At 40.8% G+C, this 26,869-nt stretch overlaps 2 protein-coding genes across 2 annotated transcripts in view; both read left to right on the top strand.

Annotated features, from left to right (window-relative positions):
* The window catches only part of LOC122862652 (guanine nucleotide-binding protein G(s) subunit alpha-like), a 36,306-nt gene extending 33,157 nt beyond the window's left edge, over nt 1-3,149 (top strand). The window contains exon 12 of the mRNA XM_044168191.1: nt 819-3,149. Within this exon, the coding sequence (XP_044024126.1) occupies nt 819-965 (147 nt within the window). The 3' untranslated portion in view covers nt 966-3,149. The remainder of the gene's footprint in view (nt 1-818) is intronic.
* Nucleotides 3,150-7,571: 4,422 nt separating this feature from the next.
* Nucleotides 7,572-26,667, top strand: ipo9 (importin 9). The gene is made up of 24 exons (XM_044176788.1): nt 7,572-8,092; nt 10,857-10,918; nt 11,113-11,199; nt 11,348-11,549; nt 12,144-12,232; nt 12,477-12,563; nt 12,933-13,052; nt 13,379-13,479; nt 14,027-14,085; nt 14,218-14,369; nt 14,530-14,628; nt 15,793-15,899; nt 16,044-16,183; nt 16,557-16,719; nt 17,985-18,211; nt 18,561-18,709; nt 19,801-19,929; nt 20,285-20,560; nt 20,721-20,887; nt 22,713-22,846; nt 22,957-23,076; nt 23,553-23,666; nt 23,796-23,872; nt 25,796-26,667. The coding sequence occupies exons 1-24, from the start codon at nt 7,933-7,935 to the stop codon at nt 25,904-25,906; spliced, it is 3,132 nt and encodes a 1,043-aa protein (XP_044032723.1). The 5' UTR covers nt 7,572-7,932; the 3' UTR covers nt 25,907-26,667.
* The last annotated feature ends 202 nt before the right edge of the window (nt 26,668-26,869 follow it).

Below are 26,869 nucleotides of genomic sequence, written 5' to 3'. Positions count from 1 at the left end.
GATGTAGTTTGACATTTTGCTTCTTCTCTTTTTGACATTTGCTGATAGAGACGAAGTGGTGTGTTTTAAGTCCAGAAGCAGCAACAGCAGTTAACAGAACATCCAAAGTAAAAGACATCACAGTTTCATACAAACTGTGTGAGTGGCAAATGTTTTTCTTGGATGAGCCGTGCAAAACCACACCAGTGACAGCTTGGCACCAAAGATGTCACCAAAATCAAAACAAAATCTTGCAGATGACCACTTTCATGTTCCACTCAGTTACTGTGCGCAGAGGATATTTTCCTACAAGTAGATTTAAGTGGAAGGTGTTGTCTCAGCATGTCCTGTGATAGTAGTTCCCAGTCAGGGGGGTACATATGTGTACCCCAGGGGGTACTAATGGATAAACAGTTGAAATAGTTAGCTAAAAGTAATGGATAAATTATGAAAAAGCTTAAAGTCATGGATAGTTTTTGAAATAGACAGCTTAAAAGTATGGATAAACAATTGAAATTATTAGCTAAAATTAATGGATCAATGGTTAAAATAGTTAGCTTAAAGTAATAGATCAATGGTCCAGCTTCTGACACTCAAGGTGGAATGCAAACTTGGCCAAACTGACTTAAACGTTGACAGTTGAATTGTAAGAAGAAATTATTGTAACAGTATCCTTTTTATATATAATAGTGTTAAATAACATCCAATTTAAAATCCATACAGATGAACACATTAGGAACATGACTAGTGGTGTCAATGATGGGGTACTTCTGACAAAAAAGGGTTGGATACCACTGATCTACAACACTAACTTGTCTGTACTTTTGTGTCTTTTCCAGAGGATCAGCACAGCCAGCGGGGATGGACGGCATTACTGTTACCCCCACTTCACATGCGCCGTCGACACAGAAAACATCCGCCGCGTCTTCAATGACTGTCGCGACATCATACAGAGGATGCACCTACGGCAGTACGAGCTGTTGTGATGGGCAGCGGCGTCCGGTCTACTTATCTACCTACCAACCTACCTATCTACCCCCCACGACCAGTTAGCCAATCACCCCCTCCACTTCCACCAACTTCACCAAACAACAGAGCGAGCGTCTGTCCGCCTGCCCTCCCCTCTATCCTGATACTTCTCCCAGTAACACAATTTCAGAAAAACAAAGCAGTGGAGCACTATTTTTTTTTTTTTTTATTATAAAGGAAACACAGCTAAGAATACACCAACAAGAGTTTCATCAACTATTAGCCAGGACTGACTGCACTTTGACCCAGGAAAGAGGGTCAAGACTGGAATCCCTCAGTGCAGGCTATCCCTCCTTTTAGCTCTCTTTCTCTCTCTCAGATATATGAACACACACACTCGCAGGTACACACACACTACATCATAAGACATCCAGAGCCCTTAGATAGGTTTTAATGTCTCATATCGAAGTCACACACACACACACACACACACACACACACACACACACACACACACACACACAGACCCTTTTAAAACCGAGTCCTCCTGCTTTTAACAGTTGGCAGAGGCTGAATTAAATAATGCATTCTGAGAGAGAGGAGTTTATTCACCGTGTGCTAAAGACGACGGAGGCGGAGAAGAAGAGAACGATAGACATGGAGGGTGGCAAACTGATACAGAGGAGGGCTGTGAGCCTTTTTGTGCCCGAACAGACGGACTAATTGACTAACGGCTGGCTGTGGACGTGAGCGTGACTCGAACATAAGACCACACGGCTCACATGACCTGCTCTTCAAGCAATCGAGGAGGGATGGCAGAAAACAACAAAAAAGGAGGGAAAAAACAACAAGAAAAATACCATACAATGCATAAAATCATGCATACCAGTGAACTTCATGCAGTGCAAAAAATCCAAGCTATATATATAGATATTTATATATGTGTGTATATAAATATGTATATATATAAATATAAATATTATATATTCCTGTAATAACACAATTCAACTTTTAAGTTTTTGTTAGTTTTTACCCCATGTTGTGTGTTGGTGTACACTGTGTGTGTGATCTGCCTTTGTGCACCATTTAAACCCCACCCCCCTAACTACACACACACACACACATCTATACACACACACATATACATCCTCGCCCCCCTGCCCCTGCTGCTATTTGACAACTATTCAACGTATGGAAAATAAAGGAGAGGTTTTATTTAATAAGGAAAAAACAACGCAAAAGGAAAGCATGAAGTAAAAGAAATGACTTTTCAAGACTGGATGCAACTTACCTGGGAACACACACACACACACACACACACACACACACACACACACACACACACACACACACACACACACACACACACTCCCTCCAGCCCTCATCAGTCCTCTCCCTTTCCACACAACGTCCTCCTCCCACCTTTCGTCTTATTCTCTCACCTCTCCCAGTCCCATTTCCTCCCCCTCCCGGCTTTAAGTACGTCTGTCTTTATTTTACTGCTGGACTATTATTCTTGTACAGACTGTAAAATGTATTATTTTGTACAACTTTATTGAAGAAAAAAAATAACTTGTAGAAGATCCCTGTGCCTTGATCACGACTGTACGTGTAAAAATGAGCTAATGTGTAAGTTATGTTTCACTGCGCTGTACAGCTGGACGGGTCTGTCCCACCTCGTCCGTGCTAGCTCACCTCCGCTGGAGGGTGGGGGGAGGGGCATCGGATCGGGGCGGAGGCCTTTCGTCTGTTGCTTAGTTACTATTTTTTTCCCCACATTTGTTTGTTCGTTGATTCATTTGTTTTGCTTTGACTCTATTCTGGTTTATATAATAGGATTTGAAAAAAAAAATGAAGAAAAAAAAAGATAATCAGACACACCACCTTAATGCTGTGTAGTGAAAGATACTGAACCCTAACACAATTTAATATATATAAAATATATTTCAGATTTTATATTTTATATATATGTACTGTACACCTATAGCTATCTCCCTTGTGAGCTGTTCCCCAGGTTTCCTTTGCTTTCTGTCAGTAACATCTGCATACATTTTCGAAGGCGGCGATTCTGGGTGCAACGGGATGGGTATTGATTTCTGTTTTTTATTTTAGCTTTAACTGTTTTGAAGGAGAGGGAAATATCCAGTTGCAAAACATTGCTTGTTTCTACATAAACCAAATTCTTTTTGCTTAAACAAGAAGAAACGGTTGTATTAGTGTTTGGTTCATTCTTAGGCTGAGTCTACTAGATCCTCTCACCTGAGGTCCACATCACATGCAAGCATTTGCCAGTTTATTAGGCACACGTATCTTAAAGTGCAGTCTAATAAAACAGTCCTGTAATAAATCCTACCTTCATGAAGGTTATAATGTTCTGTGGGAGGTGTTTCTTATATTTTGCCCACCCCATTTATATTAGTGAGGGTAGACTAAATATTAGACACACCTCAGTAAAACATGATACAATTAATAATGATAGTTTATTTATGTAGCACTTATCAAAACCAGAGATTACAAAGTGCTTTACAAGGAAAAGTAGACTAAATATGTAGATCAATTCGTACAAGCAAACATGTTATGTGTGTATTACATACATATGTAAACAAACCTGCAATTACACAAATTACCCAAACTAAAAAGTTAATAAAGAAGCCTTTTGATAAAAATGCGTTTTCTAAAAGAGGATACTGATTTTGCAAATCTGAGTTCAACGGCACTGCAAAATTCAGCCTCCAAAATGACAAAGTTGAATCAACACTTCTCTAAAACAGTTTCAACAGAAACTGAACGTTATAAAAAGTAGGAAAGTAGGATTTATTGCCGTCCAGTTGTATTAGACTGCATTTGTTTTAGCTAGGTGTTCCTAATAAACTGGCAACTGCGTGTAAACTAATCTGTGTTTCTGATACCCATCAGTCTGGAGTATAATCACGTTTTTTACCTTGAAATTTTAACATCCTGCATGACTCATGTTTGGGTAGACACTTTCAGCTAAAGCCATTTAAGTGCTGTTAAAGGTTAAATCAGGACTCAATCACACAGGGGAGAAAACTGTCTGCACCGTTTTCTGTTGATTTAAACTCAAATACATTACATGGCTAAAGGTATGTGGACACCTGAACATTACAGCCATATGGGATTGTTGAACATCTCATTTCCAATCTATAGGCATTAAAATGCTGCTACAACAGCCTCCACTCTTCTGGGAAGGCTTTTCACAAGATTTTGGAGCTTGATCGGCCACTGGTGTTAGGCGTTAAGTCCTGGCTTGCAGACGTCTTCCTAATTCATCCCAAAGGTGTTGGATGTTGATGATGGCTCTGTGAAGGTTAGGCAAGTACTTCCACACCAAACTGGGGAACCCATCTCTATATGGACCTAACTCTGGGCACAGGGGCATTGTCATGTTGAAACAAGAAAGGGTATATCCCTCCAAACTGTTGCCACGAAGTTGGAAGCACCCTTTTGTCTAAATTACCATTATGTGTGGTAGCGTTTCAATTTCCCTTAATGGGAACTAAAGCGGATTTGTCCCAAACCATGAACAGCAGCCCAAAAGTACACAGAAGTGTGTGAACTGGGATGTCAACATACTTTTGGCTGTATAGTGTAAATTGTACTTAAAACACATCCTGCACAACTCACTTTTAACAAAACATGGGATGTATTTTATTGGAGCATACAGAAGCAGTTGGGGCAGACATTTTCACCATTTCTGATGATCCTCCTGTTCCCTAAACTGACAACTTTGTTGAGGATTTTTGTCAAAGATACAAATATGGTCTCCACCCTGGCATTGCTATGCAGATGACATCAGGGCCTTATTTCTCAAGTCTCAGAGTTGATTTGTTTAGGATTAACACTTATTATTCCCTATTGTCTGAAAGACAAAACTGAGTACGAGTATTGTAGGACTTGATACACTAAAGACACCAGTCAAGGTGAGGGGACAAAATCAAAATAATTTAGTCAAAGAAAAAGTGGATTTTCAGCCATTACCGTGTTTCTTTGGAGAGGATACATGAGGTTGTAGACCAGCTTTATATACAACACACTATATCCCAAAACACACTGGCAGGCTTTCCTGGAACATATTATCATTGTTATATTCAAGTAATTATTTGACTTCTTTTTTTAGAGCGATTTGAGTCCCCAGATTTACTTCTCCGGCTTAATCGTTCAGATCTGCAGCAGTGATAATGTGAGAGAAGAGATTACATTCACTGTTTATTTTTATGTCAACACCTCCTCACCTGTGTTCTCCTTAATGCCACACAGGCTGCAGCAATAAGTTAGTTTAATTTTAGCCCAAATAGAAGAAATCTCATCTGGCTGTGTTTTCCTATTTTGGCATCAAGTGTTTTCAGTATTTGATGGTTTTCTGTGTATAATTTTTTCTGTACAATTTGTACAAAGACTTAATTTAGAGGTTTAAAATCAGCTCGTAGTAAAAACAACTCAGAGAGACACACAGATATCAGGGCATACATGTTTAAGTACAGTTGAATCTACAATTAGTTCAGTCCAGTTGCTCATTGGTGTGTTTAAGAAATCTAGGAAACAAAAGTCTTATTGCAGTCAGGCCTGTACATGCCCTACTTATTGTTGATGGCACACAGTGTGCAAAAGGAGTAACGTGATGTAATGTGTTTTTGACAAGACATCCAAACTATGCCATGGTTTTAGGATTGGCTGACAAGCTCCTCAATGAAGACATTTTGCACCTGAGAAGATTGAAGCTCATCCTTGCAAGATTAAAAAGTAAGAAATTAAACATGAATGTATTTGCAGCACACAGAAAAGATTGTCCATCCAGAGAAGTCTTAATTGTGGAGGTTCAAGAGGAGACAGTGTGTCACATGCTTGTCTCATGTTCGTTGAAATCTTGCTGATACTCCCATCTGTTTCCTTGTTGGGGCAACAGGATTATGTGGTGAAGCTCCTTCAGTAACTAGACCCACTGCTACTTCCAGAGTTACAGTGTTTGCAGACTGACAGTCACAAAGAATTGCACTATTGTTTCACTCCACAATGGTTTAATTTGACTCTTGTCTATGTATAAAGTATGGAGAAGTGAGAAGTCTGTAATAAAAGTTCAAGCCCATCTTAAAGCTGAGGTGAGACTACACCTGTTAACAGAATATGCAGGGAGGTTTCGCAGTCCGGTGCAGCTGACAATGGGTTGTTGCAACTAGTTAATCTGCATAGTATTGCACCACCCACTGTGTCTAGGAGTAACTTGGTAGACACTTTCAGCTAAAGCCATTTAAGTGCTGTTAAAGGTTAAATCAGGACTCAATCACACAGGGGAGAAAACTGTCTGCACCGTTTTCTGTTGATTTAAACTCAAATACATTACATGGCTAAAGGTATGTGGACACCTGAACATTACAGCCATATGGGATTGTTGAACATCTCATTTCCAATCTATAGGCATTAAAATGCTGCTACAACAGCCTCCACTCTTCTGGGAAGGCTTTTCACAAGATTTTGGAGCTTGATCGGCCACTGGTGTTAGGCGTTAAGTCCTGGCTTGCAGACGTCTTCCTAATTCATCCCAAAGGTGTTGGATGTTGATGATGGCTCTGTGAAGGTTAGGCAAGTACTTCCACACCAAACTGGGGAACCCATTTCTATATGGACCTCACTCTGAAACAAAGGGTATATCCCTCCAAACTGTTGCCACGAAGTCGGTAGCACACTTTTGTCTAAATTACCATTATGTGTGGTAGCGTTTCAATTTCCCTTAATGGGAACTAAAGCGGATTTGTCCCAAACCATGAACAGCAGCCCAAAAGTACACAAAAGTGTGTGAACTGGGATGTCAACATACTTCTGGCTGTATAGTGTAAATTGTAGTTACAGCTACAACCTAATCAGTGATGTCAGTGTGGCTCTTACAGCTTTCAAGGGTTTAGCCATGCCTTACTGCATGCATGATATCCTGGGTGGCAATATAATTCACTTTCCTGGTATTTTTCATTAATGACTGCTAGGTATGGAAGCAAATAATGGCCATAAAGATTTGAATTTTATAGGCAAGTGAATACCTTATTTAGAAATTTAGTCACTGCTGAATACTTGATGTTGACATTTAAACACAACTGCATTTATAGCGTTGAAATGTTTTACTTTGAAAACCATCTATCTGAATGTTTGTAGTCTCTGAAGTTTTCAATAGTCAGTTTGAATCAGAATCAGAAATACTTAAATGATCCCTGAGGGGAAACTCTTTTGTTACAGCTGCTCACTATCACGTCAATGCACACAGGAATAGAAGTTCTAAGCAAATCAAAATATAATACGCTATAATACAGGTAAGATAAATTTAGTACAAAGTGGATATTGGTACAAAAGCTAAGATAAGTTTAAGTACCAAAGTGGATTTAGAGGTTGATAAGTATGTACGGTATAATACACTGTAATAATATAAGTAATAAGTAATAGTGCAATAGTGAGTACTGTCAAGTTAAGTGTAGCTTATTCAGATGATTATGAGACGGTGGATATTGCACAGCAGTAATAGAAGCATGAACAAATATCAATAAATAGGGAATTTTGCATATTGCACAATTATTTCAAGTATTGCAGTGATCTTAATGATCCAATGTCCAGTTTAGTGACTTAGTTGTGCAATTTCAAGAACTTTATTAAACTCAATAATTTGCTTCCATAGTAACCCGGTAATAGTTCACTTCAGACAGCAGTTGTGAAGGCATCATTTTCCCCCGCTCCACAAGAGGGAGCCAGAGTTTTGATAAACAAAAATAGACACACACACACACGAGCACACACCAAAAAAAAAAAAAAAAACACCCACGTGGGCCGAACCGGACGACAAAATGTGCTTCCTTCCGTAAAACCACGCCTCCACGTTTCCATGCATTGGCGCGCTTCCCCTCTGTGGCCGTGGCTCTCTGCTCCTCCCCGGGTGCTGGTGGTGGACTGACTCTGTAGCGGGCTGCGGGTGAAAACACAGCAGGCATGAGTGCGCCGGGTAGTGCTCGGTCCGGTTCAGCCGCCGGCCAGGTCCAGCAGGGACTTAAAGAGGCTCTGATCGAGACGTTGACGGCCATCCTGTCGCCGGTGCAAGAAGTGCGCGCCGCCGCGGAGGAGCAGATCAAAGTGTTGGAAGTGACAGAGGGTGAGTGGTAGCCCCGTTAAAGTAAAGGCTAGTTTGGTGGCTAGCAACCCGGTGCTCTCACTCATTATCGGCATGGGCCTCTGCAGAGATGAGCACCATGCGGACAGCTGTCTGCTGCTTTAGTCAGGGCTAACTTTGGCTGTAGAAGTAACGTTAGCTAACAGTCAAAACGTTAGCCGGGGAACTGTCCTGGCTCCCTGTAGCTAACGTTAGGCCATATTTTCAGAAGTTAGTGATGACAAAGTTAGCTGGAAAGCTCATGAAAAAGTGTTATCCTTACCTCAGCATATGAGATGATTGCCTTGCCCTGCTTAAACTGACGTGATCGGACTGGAAGTGTGATCACTAACGTTAGCTACGTTAGTAAGTTGTATTAAGCACATGGGGACTGTGAGGACCCCGGCCCACATAGCACAGCAACAGGGTGAACGCTGGTTTATCCTTCTGCCTCAGTAAAAACGTCCAATTAGCTCTAAGTTACCTTCTCTTGTCCGTTATGTGTGGGAAGCTAGCTAATATATTGTCACAATTATGAAGCTATAGCTACACACACACACAGCGTTTCTGGTCTCGAGCGCAATGGAATCAAGTAACGTCACTTGGAAACGGGGGGGAATGACAGCAACGGATCCAGCATTGTTCACAACCGTTAGCCACCTGAACCAACTGTTGTTATACCGTTTATACATCTTTTCGGCACTGTGACAGGATGTAAGATGACAACAGACTTACAGTGGTCCCAAAAGTAACGTTACTCCTATACTGAATCTTATTAACTTATTCCACGGTGGCTATGACAACCACCGAATGCCTGTTGACATGTTTTTCCCGCAAAATGTCTCCCAGGGGCTTCTCCCGCGCATCCCGCCTTACAGCCTGCCAGCTTCCTGCACCATCTTCAGCACCAGCAGGATACACACCAGACAGGAAAGACAAAGAGGACTAACAGCAAGCAAAAGTACCCAGAGATTCTGAGACATTATGTTAACCATCAGTCCATGCATACTTAAAGTACATATTACTGAATATAAAGTATTATTACATAAACATTAGCACCATTATCTGACATATACATTACTGCAGTAACTGAGCTCTTTCTTGCTCTTTCAGTCCAAGTTGTGTTGACTGAGTTAAAATGAATGTTTCCACCTATATACATCCTTCTTTTGAATTGATAGTGTATCAAGACCCAAATGTAAAAGGATGCCAGCAAAGTGGCACCTTGTGTCTCAGGTTTATAACTATTTAAAAACAGTGAAAGTGTTATGAACGTGTCTGAAAGCCCTGAAAACATCTTGAGGCTTGAATTGCATGATTTCTTAGCACACTCTTCAGTTGCGAAATTAAGCCAGTTAATTAACAGTCGAACAAGTGACAGAATTGGTCTATTTTCTGTTTTTAAATGGTCATTAAATGTCTCAAAATATAGTTGATGGAATTTATAAACACCTTGGACATGAACTTGGCAATGTACCTTATGTAAACAATTGGTGACAGTTGGTGTTTTGGGTAAATAATACCCATAGCAAACCATTGTAGTTTATTTTGTTAAAGAACTCAAATGGGACAGATGGATACAGTACCTAGTGTCTGTAGCTTATACTCCACTAGACTTGTCATTGTCTGTCCCGCGATCCTCGTGCCCCTGGTGAAAGGCTAATTGTGTTCGCTGTACTGCAGCGTCGCACAGAGGCCGACCCTTTCCGCTGGCCCCTCTCTAAGGCTGCCACTTTGTAGGATTGTCAGCACTAACATTGTCTTCCTGGCGCCTGATGTCACTCTTACTAAAACCCAGTGAGAGCTGGTTCAGTGCTGAGCTTGATGCTGATCCTGAACTGTGTGTTAATCTCTCACACTCGCACATGTCTGTCAGGCCAGGTTCAAACCAGTGTGCTCTGTTAGCTTTATAGCTCAGAGGTTATGGCAATGTTTTTAGCCTTGGAACCAAATAATGTCAGTGCTGTCATTTATTGTAGTACACATGCTCACAACAACATACCTACACATTTGTCATATTTAGCTCCAGCTAAGAGACTGTTTCATGTTTGTTCTGCCTTTATGCTGTGTGTTTTTGTTGTTTTGTTTTTAATTGCCATCACACAGTGCCTTTTTGTCATGTTGCAGACATATATTTTCACGTTTTAACAGGAAAAGACTTTTTAATGTCAAAATGATCTAATCAACATCTACCATTACAAAAGAACATATTTAAAACACAGAATTTATTCAAGTCAGTATTTATTAGAGGCATTTTTGGGAGACTTGAGTTTGTGTGGATAGATCTGTGTTAGCTTTGCATATTGTAATGGTAAATGGCTACATTTATATAGCGCTATACAAGATTTTTGCCGCTCATTCATCCATTCACGCACACACTAACACACCACAAGGTGCTAGGGGGTTCAGTGTCAAGGACTCTTTGACATGTAGACAGGAGGAGGTGGGGATCAAACCGCCAACCCTCTGATCGGTGGACGACCCGCTCTACCTCCTGAGCCAGAGCCGCCCCCTGACTCCAGAATTCGTACAGACTTGTTTTTAAAGACTAATGTTTTCCTGTTTATCAATATCTTCAACTCCTCATTACATCCAGTGTAATTCTGGGGGGAAAACATACAAAAGCCATTTGTTAACAGTTCATTTTTTGATTCCTACCTCCATCCCGTTCCTGCCTATCGCGTCGTATAATGTATGTTCTGATGCGCTTTGATTTTTAAGATTTATTCATTTATTCTTTGTCCTTGCTGATGTGTTCATGTTGTAGAGTTTGGCGTCCACCTGGCCGAACTCACAGTTGATCCGCAGGGAGCGCTCGCAATCCGTCAGGTGAGCATAAAAGAAACAAAACAAAGTAGACATTTGCAACGGAGCACAAAATGTCCAGCCCACACACATGCATGTCAGATCAAGGTGTCAGACAGTTATTCTGACATTATTGATCATGATCTGCTTTTGTGTTGTCCTGATTGTAACTTGACAAATATCATTCCTTATGGCTGTCTTGTTGTCTGTGTTTGCAGTTAGCATCAGTCATCCTGAAGCAGTATGTGGAGACTCACTGGTGTTCCCAGTCAGAGAAATTCAGGCCTCCTGAAACTACGGATCAGGTAAAACATTCTTCACCTTAGATACATTTCTTTTGTCTGCTAGTGGCAGAAGTTCTATCTTTCAAAAGTATTCTTGCACATAATTTTAATTTGACCTCAGAGGGCCTTTTGAGCCAAATGTTGTCAAACTCCTGTTGTCCCCCTCCAGGCTAAAGCCGCCATTAGGGAGCTGCTGCCAAGCGGTCTGCGGGAGGCCATCAGCAAAGTCCGCTCCAGTGTTGCGTACGCCGTGTCAGCCATCGCCCACTGGGACTGGCCTGAGGCCTGGCCGCAGCTCTTCACCCTGCTGATGGAGATGCTGGTCAGCGGAGATGTCAATGCTGTGCACGGGGCCATGAGGGTCCTCACAGGTATGTAATGAGATACACATAAACACACGAGCACACACACTAAAGCTGTACATGTACATCCTTTTGAAACATTAAAAAAAAAAGACCAAGATTTTTTTTAGAATCCAGCTGTGATAGTAGAGCATTCATGACAATATAAGATAATTTTCCTAAGGGCAGAGGCAGTGGTAATATATATGGATGGATATATGGATCTGATGTCATCTGATGCTGATCTGTTGTTAGAAAATTGTAGCAACTCAATTGTTTAAACTTTCTAGTCCAATATGATTAAAACTTTGCCCAGCCTAAAGCCATATTGGTGTATTTACTATTTGCATCTTTGGTTACAATTAAGACCTGTAATATACAGTGCTACCTTACATGTAGAATAATGATCCCAATCAGTTTCACACAGGGATTTTAAATGGGAAAAGATCAATGGCATTCGATCGGTAGCGGGTATCAACCCTGAGTTTAGGTATCAGAGAGAAGGGAGTACATGGGATCATCTGTTATTCATTACATTGGGTTTGACAAATACATGTGTCACTCCTGGGTGTTGCTGTAGATAAGAAACTTTCATGTTGTCCGCCATCTGTCTGTTATGTCCAGAGTTTACTCGGGAGGTGACAGATACACAGATGCCGCTGGTGGCTCCGGTCATCTTACCTGAAATGTACAAGATCTTCACCATGGCCGAGGTATTGCTACAACTCTTATCTTATAGTGAAACTTAAACAGTTTTTGAACCTTCCCTGCTGAAAAAGGAATAAATTCGTATTTTGGGATATTTTATTTTTTCCTGGATACACAAACTTTGTCAACTACCAGTGGGAATTGTAGTATTTTATGTGACTGATTTGTTCTGCACTGTGTTTGTCTGATATGACGTTTGTGCTGTCTTTTTAATGTTCCTTAACTGTGGTCCTGTCCTTTACTGTGCAGGTGTACAGTATTCGTACTCGATCCAGAGCAGTGGAGATATTCACCACCTGTGCCAACCTTATCTGTGCTATTGAAGAGCTTGAGAAGGTGAGACAATCGCAACAAGACATGTGATGATTTTCTTTCAGATATTATATGAATAATTACATAATAGATTTTGTTTTAATTCATTATATAATGGCGTATTTTTACTTTTGATTAGACCTCTTCTGCCATGGAAAAAACTTTGAGTCTTATTGAGTTGTAGTTGATAATTTACTTTAAAAGAGATCATTTCTCAAAAAAATTACAACAGAGGATAGACTGTTTGTGAAATTGTCCTCATGTTGTGCTGGTTGCTCCAGTTTCACATTTATATTTGTATTTTTTACAGTAAGGAAGTGAAATGGATGAATAACGTGTCAATACTGTGTTTTTAATGTAACTGAACGTGTGTGTGTGTGTGTGTGTGTGTAGGGTGCAGCCAAAGCATTGATCTTCCCTGTGGTGCAGCAGTTCACAGAAGCGTTTGTGCAGGCTCTGCAGATGCCTGATGGACCCTCGTCTGACAGCGGTCTCAAGATGGAAGTCCTCAAGGTGAGAGACTCTATGGCCCAAAGAGTCATCGAATAGTTGCTTAGCGTGACCCTCAAATGTCTCATATCATAAATGGACCCCATATGTTTAGCTGTGGAGGAGAGAACTACACAAAGTTTGGCGAAAAAAGTTTAATTTGCAGTTGCCGACCCTGTAGTCACACATTGTGGTATTTGTCCTTTCTAATGTTTTTTTAAAAAACAAAACATATTTATTCACTCAAGAAACAAGATAAGAGAAGTGATTTGTAATTATTTTAGAAATGAACTTGTATAGTATCTACAATTAAGGCTTTAAATCTGTATTTCTTTTTCATTCTCTCCCAGGGAGTAACAGCATTGGTGAAGAACTTCCCTAAACCCATGGTCTCCTCCATGCAGCAGATATTACCCATTGTATGGAATACACTGACTGAAAGTGCAGCTTTATATCCTTTACAATGTCATCTGTGTATAAGCTAATTTCTTGCTGGGATAGCTACTGCAGTCTGCGTTATAAAAGCATTATTTATTCTGTGTCCATTTGAGGTATAAAAACATGATATGACCAGAGGTTTTACTTCCTTTTGGGCATTTTTCAAACACTTGAGATTGGAGTGTGTGGCCTTTCGGTTACAGAACATCCTCTCTAAACCACTAATCCACCGCACTGCAGCAGCTCATGCTATTACATGGAAGTCACCTGCTTGCTTAGCATGATCAAAACACTTTCATGTTGAGACAAAGACTGAAAAAATATTGTATTTTACACAGACTGTAAATTCTACTTCAAAATTTTGTGTACGTCTCTCATCTGCTATTTTCAGATTGAAGCAGAAGCAAATAACAAGACTGAAATCATACGCTTGAAGTGCAAGTGCCCGATGACAGAAATATAAGTATGCTGTGAGATGAGTACTAACAAGACATAAAAACCGAAAGCTAAGGAGACTGAAAATGATTTTTTAGTCGAGTATTCCTTAACCATATGTTCACTTATGTGCGAACAGAAGTCAACTACACGGAGGAAGTGGATGACCCTGTAGACTCAGATGGTGAGCAGAATTCAAATCATCCACTTTTCTTCATCTGCTCTCACTGCTACACGTAACGTGGATTTGAATGTTTTTATTGTCGGAGCACTTTTTTTTTTTCAATCTTCTGGTATTTGTTGCTCATTTCTGCAGGTGAGGTTTTGGGTTTTGAGAATCTGGTGTTCAGCATCTTTGAGTTTGTCCACACGCTGCTGGAGAACAACAAGTTCAAGAGCACAGTGAAGAAAGCCCTGCCTGAACTCATCTACTACATCATCCTGTACATGCAGATCACAGAGGACCAGGTGAGAAATGACCTTAACGCATGAAGTTGAAATGGCCGGTGGGTGGGTGGGTGCATAGATGGAGGTATGAGCTGTATAAAAATATATATGTATGTATATAATTTTTTTTATGGTGATTCACTAGTGTTAGGCCTGATTGTTTGCCCTCTTGCTTCTTTAGATCAAAGTGTGGACAGCTAACCCCCAGCAGTTTGTAGAGGATGAGGATGATGACACCTTCTCCTACTCTGTCAGGATCTCTGCTCAGGACCTGCTGCTGGTGAGATAAAAACCTACAACTCTTATTGTAAATTCACAAGAAATCTGTGTGAAAATGCGACTGGACAGCATGGGACATTTTAAAGCCCAAATTAAAATAACACCGTGTATAGCTGAGTGAGTTTCCTTCACAGAAAATCACCTGTCACTGTGTGATTAATCAAAGTGAAAAGGAGTTAAACCAGAGGTGTGTTGAGCTTGTGTCCCACTCCATGTATTGCAGCATTTCCGCAATAAAAAGTGAAACAAGGTAAATGTTGGGACAGAAACTATCCTCCTGTAATATGACGGTACAAAATGCCTCTTTGTTTTGTTTGTTTCTATCTTTACTCACCGTTTATGATAAACAAGGTCCAGTTACAGTCTCCGCTAATCATGCTCATAATCAGTTATTTTTTTGTGAGCTCTTTGTGAGACCAGAGAAGATCGACACATAAGCTACAGTAACCTGCTGTCAGTCACTGATGATGCACGATGACAGTTGGCAAAACTATCCAATCGGTGAGCTACCTGTCTGTCCATAAGACTTCATACTTATAGCTCTTAGTTTGTTAACACAAATTATATCAGAACAAAAAGGCAACAATATATCTTTGTTTTTGTTTTTTTCTGAAACTAAACCAAACTACAGGTGTGAAAGCACCTTCAATCTCCCTCAAAGCTGGAGTTTGGGTTTATATATCATCACCAGACTCGCGCAAAGTGCTTCTCAAACTATTAAGCAGGACCCAGGCGAAACATATAGTTTATATCATATTACAATGACATTGAATAAATTGACCATTTTGGAAGAATTTGGCAATATTAAAAGCAGGTCTGCAGAGGAAGGGAGGACATTCATGCCTGCTAGGTGTCTATACATAGTTCTGGAGAAACATGCCTCCTTGCTCTCCTTTTGCTTCTCCTACACAAACAGCCTCCGCAAACACTTGAGGCATCTGCAACCACGTTGTCCTAGTCCTTGAAAAGGACTAGAAATGGTTGGTTACTTATGAACAGAGATTGTTGAATCATAGGAATGCTGAGCAGTGCAGTCCTGTGTAAAACAAAGGTCAAAAGTTTTCGGTGGTTTCATAGCAACTCTTTATTCATCAGCTCACTTTGCAGCCTCTGGTCTACCATGAGAGTGTGTATAATGATGCTAACCTCTGACCTCTGCTTGCAGGCTGTTGCTGCAGAGTTTCAGAATGAGAGTGCAGCAGCACTGGCAGCAGCAGCGACCAGACACCTCCAGGAGGCAGAGCAGGCCAAAAACAGTGGCAATGAGCACTGGTGAGGAGAGACTCTGTCTGTCTGACTACATCCCAGTGGGAGGGGGGGGATGACAATAACTGCCATCCTGCTTGTACTGTGTTTGAGTTCACCTGTTTACACCTGTGCTTTAAGTCAGAAAGTAATTGTAGTAATGTAAACCAGGTGGAAGATCCATGAGGCCTGCATGTTGGCCCTCGGCTCTGTCAAAACCATTATCACGGAGAACGTGAAGAACGGTCGTATCCAGTTTGACATGCATGGTTTCCTGGCCAGTGTCATCCTCGCTGATCTCAACTTGCCAGGTGAGTCCTACACTGACCCTTTTATAGAACAACAAAACAGCACGAAGACCTCTAAAATCTGCTGAAAGTACTAACTTTCTGAAGTGTTTGGTGATCGATTCCCATCAAAACTGTCAAAAAATAGTAATATGTGGAGGCACTTAACATAGGTGTTTCTACAATATTATAATACTGTTTTTTTCCCTCTGTAAGTGCCTCAATTCCTTTATAAGGAACACCTTGCTACAAAAAAATGTAAAAATTAAATTATTGAATTAAAATTAAATTAAATTGCTGTGCGAAATAAACGTCTTACTTTTGTTTCTCTCTCTTACTTGTCTTCTCTTGTCTTGTTCTTCACTGCTGTCTCTTGTTTCTGTTTTCTCTTGACCAGCGGTGTCTCCGTTCCTCCTCGGCCGAGCTCTGTGGGCGGCCAGTCGCTTCACAGCAGCCATGTCTCCCGAGCTCATCCAGCAGTTCCTCCAGGCCACCGTCAGCGGCCTCCACGACAGCCAGCCGCCCTCCGTCCGCATCTCCGCGGTCAGGGCCATCTGGGGGTGAGCAAGCTGTGTTTTTAGCTGTTTTTAACTGTGCTGCCACCTAAACACATAGTAGTTGTATTATTTTTGTGATCTAACACAGTGAGCCAGAAACCACAGCACAGGCAGTAGTCTGTGACGGCATTAAGGGACCCTGGATCTTCTCAGTGTTCATGCTGAAAGTATTAAAAACCCAAACACTATATTAGTCCATCAGTACACAGGAAGAGTTGGCTAACATTAAAGCTCAACACATTTGGTCACGAACCAACGATTTAGCATCTTGAAAAACATTTGAAATTGGTCAGTCTAATCTGATGATTATATTTGAAGCTGAGCAGTATTACCTTTACCTAGTATTTTCTGTATATGAATATTATTTTTCCCTGTGGTATATGCATACACAGCTTAAAGCAATAGTTTGATATTTTGGCAAATACCCTTATTCGTACAGCACCTCTTAAGCTCAATAATTAACACATTATATCTTGTTTGTATTTCTTTGCAGGGCGCAGTGACTTTCTGGAGTCTTGTTGTCACCGTGAGGTTGCCAGGCAACAAGCGGCGACTCCAGGAAGTTACTGTGTCAGGCTAAGAAATAGTCCGGCACATAACTCCCCGGAAAACCGCAACTTGTTGTTTTTGCACACATGTTAATTACTGAGATTTAGACATGCTGGTAGACAGATTTTCTTACATTTGGATTGAGCCAGGGTAGCTGTTTCCAGACTTTATGCTAAGCTAAGCTAACCAGCTGCTGGCTGTAGCCTTATATTTACCATGCAGACATGAGAGTGGTATTAATCTTATTGATCTGATCTAATTGTCGGCAAGAAAGGGAACAAGTGTATTTCCCAAAATGTCGAAGTATTGCTTAAAATAGGCAGTGTAGATGTGTTAGCATGTTTAATGTTTTTGGTTTTGCATCTAGGGGAGATGTTTAATATTTTTATTCTCTTAACCTCAGTTGTAAGTCATGGAAACTTGTTGGGTCTCTGAGGCAAAAAAAAGTGTTGATTCGGTTTTGCCCATCAGTAAATTGTGAATTAGATAATGGGGGAATGCTGGCAATCCTACACGAAGAGGTCCTACACATATTAAGAATGTTTTTCCTGAAAGGCATATTCACAAAAGCATAACAGACTAAACGAGTTGCAAATAACATTCATCACAGACAAAAAAAATGTAAGTTTAAACTTCCAGTAAGTTTGAAAGAGTCACAAAATGTTCATAAAGATATAATAAACATAAAATTGATGCCTACTATCCATGTCATTCTCCAGGTACTGTGATCAGCTGAAGCTGTCAGAAAGCACCCACGTCCTTCAGCCTTTCCTCCCCAGCATCCTCGAGGGACTCGTCCAACTGGCTGCCCAGTTTAGCTCAGAGGTGCTCACCCTCGTCATGGAGACTCTGTGCATCGTCTGCACGGTCGATCCGGCCTTCACCACCAGTGCCGAGAACAAGATCTGCCCCCTCACCATTGCTATTTTCCTTAAATATAACAATGGTACTGCTATAGATCCTCTAACCACATCCTCTGTCAGACTTTTATACTACATTCACACCCTACTAAACATTTCAAAATAACTTTCTTTTATCTCTTAATGTATCCTTTGTCTTTTAAAGGTTAAATATAAGACCCACTGTCAAGATTTGGGACTTTAAATTTTCCAGCTTATCTCTAATATTTTGACATAAGCTGGAATCAGTGTTTCTCTTAACAAAGTCTGGCACTTTTTCAAGCAACAATCACAAAGTGTTTTCCAGAGAAGACATAGACATGTTAAGTTAAGAGACACATAGATTTGATTTGTCTCTTATCTTTTCTCAGGCCCTGTCTCCTCTCTTCTCCTCAGACCCTGTGGTGGCGTCCCTGGCTCAGGACATCTTTAAGGAACTGGCACAGATTGAAGGCTGCCAGGGCCCCATGCAAATGCGTCTCATCCCCACGCTGGTCAGCATCATGCAGGCTCCCCACGACAAGATTCCCTCTGGACTCTGTGCTGTAAGTAGATAGTGGCTCAAAAAGACACAGAGATGTATAAAAGTGTCACACCTTTCACAAGGAGCAGGTGGCAGATTGATGTGTCCACGTTTGTTCACCCATGAGCAGCAGAGCATAACAATGATGAGGTCAGTCATTCTGTCCTCCTCCTTTGGTCCAGAACAAGGTATCTCAATAACTTTCCCCTTGATCAACGCTTTGGTGCATGACCGAGTTCCTCAAAAACAAAGATTTAAATGAAATTTGCATGTTCATTGTTACCAGACAATGAATGACAAATGTTTTTTTTTTCTCTAAATTTAAACTAAATTTCTCCACCAGTTTTCCTCGTCCTTTGTCCAGCTTTCATATCTTCGTTGTACCACTGACAATGTTGACTTCTCCACACAAAATCGTTGAGCTCCTCTTGTGATGCACCAATCAATCAGCCAATAACCATATACTCAATGTATTCCAAAAAAGGAACAGTTGGCAGACAGTTAGTAGCGTGGGCAAGTCGTCCATCTGTCAGACACTGTCAATACATGTCTGATGTTTTGCATTTTACAGTCTGTGGTCAGTTTAATAGATTTGGACACAAGGTGTTTCCTTCTGAAAAGAAAGAATTCAAGTGCGGCTACTCATAGTGTGTAAGCAATCACCTCAGTCATCAAGCACACATGTAATTACTGTGTAGATAAAACCTGTAATTTACTTATATATGAATAGGGTAGCAATATTAGTAAGTAATATTTAACCATGCAACAAACTGTTGAACACAGTGCTATATTGTAATTTTATCATTTATGCTTCCTTTGCATTTGCTTGGGCATATTCTAGTGCTAGACGTAATGGGGTTAAATAATTTCAGTCAGCAATCACATGAGCAGTAAGCCACACAAAAACAGGAATTGACCAATTTGCTTATGTCCTCCTCACCCAGCGTTTCCTTCTAATACTGTGAATTAATGACTCAGCACATTGACATTGTTCATCTGAAACTTTGTCTAGATATGACATGGCTGGAAAAGTTACAGGACCAAACCAAAACATTGAGTTCTGCATTCGTAGCAGAATCTGACCGCTTTTCTTCCCCTCTGTCTGCACCACAGACGTCTATAGACATCCTGACCACAGTTGTCCGAAACACCAAACCCCCTCTCTCAGAGATGCTGGTGTGCCAGGCTTTCCCTGTGGTGGCACAGTGCACCTTACGCACTGATGACAACACGATAATGCAGGTAAACCCAACAAAGTTGTTTTTTGGGTTGTTTTTTTTTTTTTTTTGGCATTTCATCCAGACATGAGCACATTTTATACAGCGGGACAATGATGATATTATCCAGCCAAATGTCATGAGCTACTTTCAATAACAATACCACATTTTTTAAACCTAGTGTCTTCACATTTATTCTCATCACAAAAACTTGTTTTGGATAGAAAATATAAAGAATAAATATTGCGTTGCTACTGATTTAAAAAAAACTCTAGTATGTGGCATGTGATTTGCTCTGCCAAAATCTGTGTAACCTCTTATATAGTCTTTAACACCGCTCTCCTTTTGCTTCTCTTTCACTACTTTCCTCCTCTCTCCAGAACGGTGGCGAGTGTCTGCGGGCATACGTCTCTGTTGCCCTTGAGCAGATCGCTCAGTGGAGGGACGAGCAAGGGAACAGCGGCCTCTGGTACGTCATGCAGGTGGTCAACCAGCTGCTGGACCCCCGGACCTCAGAGTTCACGGCTGCCTTCGTGGGCAGGTTGGTGTCTACTCTGATCTCTCGGGCAGGAACCGAACTAGGGGAACAACTGGACCAGATCCTCCGAGCGATTCTGAGCAAGATGCAGCAAGCTGAGACTCTGAGTGTCATGCAGGTAGGTGGACGTATACAAAGTTGATGTGTGGCTGAACCATCAAACCTGTTGCTGATGTGTTTGATAGCCTGGTCTTTTATTTGTCGATGGTGCAGTTACCTTCACTACTTGATTATTTCTCCTTCCCTCTACCTCGTTTCTCCTTCTCCTCTGTCTGTAGTCTCTGATCATGGTGTTTGCCCACCTGGTTCACTCCCAGCTGGAGCCTCTGTTGGAGTTCTTGTGCAGTCTGCCCGGCCCAACGGGGAAACCTGCCCTGGAGTTCGTCATGACAGAGTGGATGAGCAGGCAGCACCTCTTCTATGGACAGTACGAGGGTAAAGTCAGGTCAGACAACATTTTTATTAACCATTTATATCTACAAGTAATAACTTTAAAACATTTTAAAATGTAAAACCATGAAATAACATCCGTTTGTCAATCACATCATACTCGTCCTAGAAGTCTACAAAAGCTTACCTGCATCATCAATAGGAAAAGAAAGCACCAGTAGTTTAGACCCGTGTTCAGTGTTTCCACCTGTAGGAAAATATTTTTATTGATTTTTTTTTTATTAGTTAATTCATTTATTTGTTTATTTTTGCCTTTTGGCTTCTGTAACCACATAAATGTGCGCACACACTAAAACAACACCTATGAAAGAGAAAAACTGCAGTTATTCACTGTCTAAATTGCAGCTGTGGTTATTTTTCTTGCCTGTAGATGGCGACATCAGCATGTCTACATCTACTGCTGGTACTTGCCAAAAGGAGGGGCAGGTTAAGTTGCCAACATGCTTCATGAAAAGTGCTTTCCTATGTCAGAATTAAGGGGGGGCTGTGTCCGTCAGTTTTTGTAACTTTCCAAAACTCACGATCAGTCATTCACACCCACTTCATGCAGTGATTAGCCAGCTGTTTGTGAGCAGGGTTTGAACTTTTTCTTCTTCTTTTGTTCATTTTTTACGCAATTATTTCTGTAATTTTTGTTGTGTACAAATGAGTGCAATACTATGAATGCCTTCCAGGAGAGACTGTCTGAAAATGTGCGCCGTTATCCCCAAATTTAAACAATTATCGCATCTCTCCCCTCTTTATCACAGCCAGTTTTTCACCCCACCTTCAAGTGTGGACATTCGCAACAGCTATAAACACTTCTGCTGTTGTGGTTGATTTTCTTTTCCTTGTTCAGCCTTCAATAACTTTAAATAAATAACCGCTATCAGATTCATAGGAACCAAACACTGAGACGCAGAAGAGTACAAAGTAATTTATTCTTTGGATTGCAGAAATTACAAGAAAAGTCTAGAAAGGGTCTAGATTCAGAATGCAGGTCAACGTCACTCCCGGCATCAATTTTTAAACCTTTCATCCTGCGCTCCTCCTGATTGGATGTGATGTTTCTGGTTGGTCAATGATCAAATCACAGAAGTCACTAAAAGTCTATGAATTAAAGACGAGATTACACTTTTCCATTACACTTTTACCCACTGGGAGGCATTGTTACATAAGAAACTTTCTGATGGGTAAGATTTCAGAGGCTCGGGTCATGTGCCGTTGCTAAGCGGCACACCTGTCTGCCTGAACTTTTATTGTGGACTCCTGCGGAACAGGAGGATCTGGCCACATAGATACGATTCCTGGCAAAAGGACTTTCACTGTCTCTCCCCCGTGATAACAGTGCTAATCAGCTACTGCCCAGGCTTTAACCGACAAAACGGCCTTGGTTCCCACCAATGTTCGTGTGTTGCTTTCTGATCAATGCTTTCTTTGATTTAAAATGAAACACATCTAGGAAATGCAAATAATATAGTTGCTTTAATAAAAGTAAACACAACTAGGTTATTAACTGATAATGCACTAAACAACACATGGTTGGACAACACGTCGTATGAACTAGTTCCCTTTGAGCATAACTCAGCCCTTGCACTGTAGCTCTGCAATTGGTGGATACTGTCCAGGCCTGGTTTTGGGTACTTGGCGTCAGTGATATTGTGTTTCTTACAGTTTATTTTTTTAAGTTAATCTTCCACAGGCTTCAGTTGACATTTTCTGCTTCCAGTATAGCTATAAAACAGTGTTGTGCTTATGGCGGGAACTGAAATGGCTTAAACTATTAATTTCTGTTCTCCACACTTGCCACATATATATCTTTGTTTTGTTTTTTCCTGCAGCACGGTGGCTCTCTGTAAGCTGCTGCAGCACGGTCTCAACACTGATGACAAACGTCTCCAGGACATTGTGGTGAAGGGAGAAGAGATCTACAGCCCTGAAGACGGCATCCGCACACGCTCCAAATCTGCCAAGAGTAAGGCACTAAATGACCCAGAGACAGCTGAACGCACCACAGGACGGTGTGTGCTGTTAACACTGAGCTCTGTGTCTCTGCGCTCTTCATCGTGTATTTCTCCTCCACAGATCCAGAGCGGTGGACCAACATTCCTTTGCTAGTGAAGATCTTTAAATTGATCATCAATGAGCTGTCGACAGTAGTGGAGGCAAACACCAGCAGGGCAAGCGCAGCAGACTGGAGCCAAGGTGAATACAAATAATAAAAATGCTTCTGTTTCACTTTAGGGGTTCAGTGTTTCAGTCAGTGAAGCTTTGATAGGACACATGGCTTTTTAGGGACATGAACACTGTTGAGAGGATCAAACTTTTGACCTTTCTGCAATGGGACCTCTGTGCCTATTTCTTGGAGTAAATTATTGGGAGGAAACAATAAGTCAGCCTAAATGTAAACCTCTGTTCTGCAAGCCTGTATTTATTTATTTTTGTGTATTCTTTATATTTGGTGTGTCACTCAACCAAATGTAAAATGGTTATAATATGTAATTTGCTAGTCAGTTTGACACAATTATCAATTGGCAATTTATCACCAAGAGCTCAGAGTGGCAGGTGAAGCCCTTGACTTGTTGGCTTTGTTGTATTTCTTCTTTTTTTTTTACTGCCTTTTCTGTAAACTAAAGAATAGGACAGCAGACATTTAATTTACCAGCTGTTGTTTGTCTCAGATTCCACCGGTATGTGGGAGGACCATGAGGAGGAAGAGAGGGAGGATGATGAGGAGGAGGATGAAGGGCTTGCAGGGCAGCTGCTTTCTGACCTCATCGCTTCCAACAAATACGGTACTAGTGTCTCCACAGTGCCTCAGCTATTCCTGTAGTTTGTCTTCAATTCCACGTGTGTCTTGCTTTTGCTGTTACCGTAGAACTTTGTTTTAACTTTCCATATCCTGGTGTGTTCCTGTTTTGCAGATGACGATTATTACGAGGATGATGAGGAGGATGATCCAGATGCCTTGAAAGACCCCATATATCAGATCGATCTGCAGGTACACAAACTCTAAACTTTTAGTTCCACGTGTCTCATTTCTGATATTTCCGTTAAGTCAGGCAGCAGCGGGGGTTAACGAGTCAGGAGACAGTCCTTCAGATGGAAGATTTCAGCTTAAGCACCTGCCAGATTTGCTGTATATCGTGATGGATGATTAGAAAATCATCTATCATGATATATTACATTTGTAATGTTGTGATATCAAAATAAATCGTGATGTAGTCAGTTTTCTGGAAAATCAAATCAGACTGTTTATGGATAAAGTAACTATATGTGAATGTCTGTCTGATTTTGGCCAATCCTGCTAATACCTGACAAATCAAGGCACTTGATCACTGTGAAGCAAAAAATCCAATATTGCCATAAAGGAGTCCTGCTCACCATACTTTGCATTGCCCACAGTGGCCTAATACACCCAGAGATATTAAAGTCACCACAATATAAACCTTATGGCAAAATCTCTGATGGTAGAAAATTGATATCACAGGATTATAAAGCCTTTTAGCCTGTCATGTGCATGTAAATCTTATTGTTTGCAAACATAGTGAATTATAGGGGATGTAAAATCAAGAACTTGTTATTGTGGAACATCGAAGGTCTTTTTGAATGTCGCTATAAATGCTTTCCGGGAAGAGCCGGCTGCTTCAGAATGGCTGCTGTCATCGCTGCAAGATGCAGCCCTCGTCTCCAGTGTAAGAGAGTGTTTTCTGTCCTCGAGTGTCCGATCAGATCAGAAGATGCTCCAATTATAAAGGCGCTTTAGGGTGAAATGGTGCCAGCCTTGTTGGATTAGTCTTTAAGGATGAAGCACGCAATTTGCACTTCCAACTACTGATGGAAAAACTGTTATTTGATTGTGCAGCGTTGTTTTCCAGGTCTAAATGTCTTTGTTAACAAAATGCAAACTTTGTGTTTCAAGCTCAAGAAACACAATTAAGTAACCAACAAGAGGCGGAATGGATTCCCAGATAAATCACGGCACACTGCTTCGTTAAAGTACAAGAGTTAAAATGCCTTTGTTATTGTGGCTACATGATTAAAATCAAGACCAACGTGTATCGACTGCGCACCGGTTCCTTAAGGACAAATTATCACACAGACAGACAAGTGATTACTAAACTTCAATCACACACCTTTCATAGCCACATCCAGCTCTCTCATCACTCAAGTGTGTCACATATACAGTATTAGTAATGAAAACATATATACACATTGATTGATTTTCTTGAAACGATAAATAACCAAGGAAAAGTAGTAAAATAAGTAAATAAAAATTAACATTTTTTAAAAGTTTTTTAAATATGGAATAAATGGGGGGGGAAGAAAAAAATGGAATAAAACCAAAAAAAAAAAAAGAAATTCCTTAAAATTTTAATCATGGAGCTACGATAGGGCTGGGTGATAAGGCATAAAAATAAAATCTTGTTTTTTTCCCCCCAAGCCTGGGGCTGATTTCTACAAAATGCAACAAGACTATAACATGATTGAAACATCATATTTTTAGAACTTCATGTGCAAGACAGCAAAAATAATAAAATACCTGCACCATCTTCGCTGGACAGTCCTGTAAACTGCAGAAGGTGCATGTAGTGTAACTAGTTTGTAATCAGTTTACTGTCACTTTGGGACCAAAAATATTTTGGAAAAAAAAGAAGAAGAAAAAAGCTTGATTTTCAAGATGTAGACATTTTACACATCGTGCAAAAACAAAAATTAGAATTAATTGAATTATTTCGGCGGAGCATTCCCTTGTGGACAGTGGTTTCCTACCTGTGCATCAGGAGCACATGCTTCCTGTTATATCGCTTGTTTTTTTTGTTGTACCACTCTCCCTGTGCTCTGATCGACCTGATCAGTTTATCATTTCATAACACTGTCATCATTATAATTGACCTGTGCTGTATCATCTGTCTTTTCCCAGGCTTATCTGACAGACTTCCTGACACAGTTCGCCCAGCAGCCATGTTACAGCATGTTCTCAGGCCACCTCAACACCGCCGAGAGACAAACCCTGCAGTCTATAGGCCTCTAGCCCCGCCATCTGCTGCTCCAACACTTCTTCTTCCATCGACAACGCCCTAAAACTCTCCTATTGCCCCGTCACTTATGCTCTCGTGAAGAATATTTACAACATAGCAAAGAAAAAGGAGAGAAAAACTTGGGATGGTGGGCCTGGCAGTGGAAGGGCACGGGGTTAAAAGAGATGGATGTGCACTTACCCATAAGTCCCCTGTTTCTGCATACTTGTGATGAGATGAAGGACTTTGCAGATGTTAAACTGAGGAAGATGAAGAGGTGAGAGACTGCCCAGGTCTGTTCCTGAAGGTCAGAGGACTTACCATTTTAGAGTAATGTCAGACTGAACAAGAGGATTGAATAAAAAGGTCGAGGCTTCACTGTGGGACAGGTGAACCATGAAATATGAACGGACTATTTTGCCATGTCCTTTTTGTAACTTAGCCCGTTATTTTTGTGTTTCTGTATAAACAGAGTAAAATACATTTCCAAAAGACTTTACATTGATTGAAGGAAAGTCCAAAAAACAAACTTCCTGATCTTTTGGAGAATGAGAGAAACATTTGGCTGCCTTATATTCTAGAAAACGTCGACTGTTTCTGACAGGAAATGAAAAGCTCTTTGGCCGGCTGTCATGTCTCTGGGTACGGTGGGTATTTTGGAAGTCACACTGTTGCCATGGTGATTCACAGCCTTGTCATTTCCTTGTACCCACTGAAATTTGGGATGGAAAAATTTCTAAATAAAAGTCCCGAAAGGACAATGTTTCCAGATTGATTTCCAGATTCCTCTCTTGTCTCCCTAAACTGGGAATAATAACGCAGGTCTTTTAATCACATTTTTAATGAAATCTGAAATTTAGAACTGAAATATACACGTTGTTTCCACTCAAGGGGATAAGATCACTCTTTATGTTGCCTCAGACGGACATCTTACTGGGCTGCAGACATTTTTTCTTACCTGTTTAGGGAATAAGAAA

The sequence above is a fragment of the Siniperca chuatsi genome, linkage group LG2 (genome assembly GCF_020085105.1).
Source record: "Siniperca chuatsi isolate FFG_IHB_CAS linkage group LG2, ASM2008510v1, whole genome shotgun sequence".
In the NCBI taxonomy this organism is placed as follows: Eukaryota; Metazoa; Chordata; class Actinopteri; order Centrarchiformes; family Sinipercidae; genus Siniperca; species Siniperca chuatsi.
The sequence above is the reverse complement of the archived record's forward strand: the minus strand, read 5'-3'. Positions and strand labels throughout refer to the sequence as shown.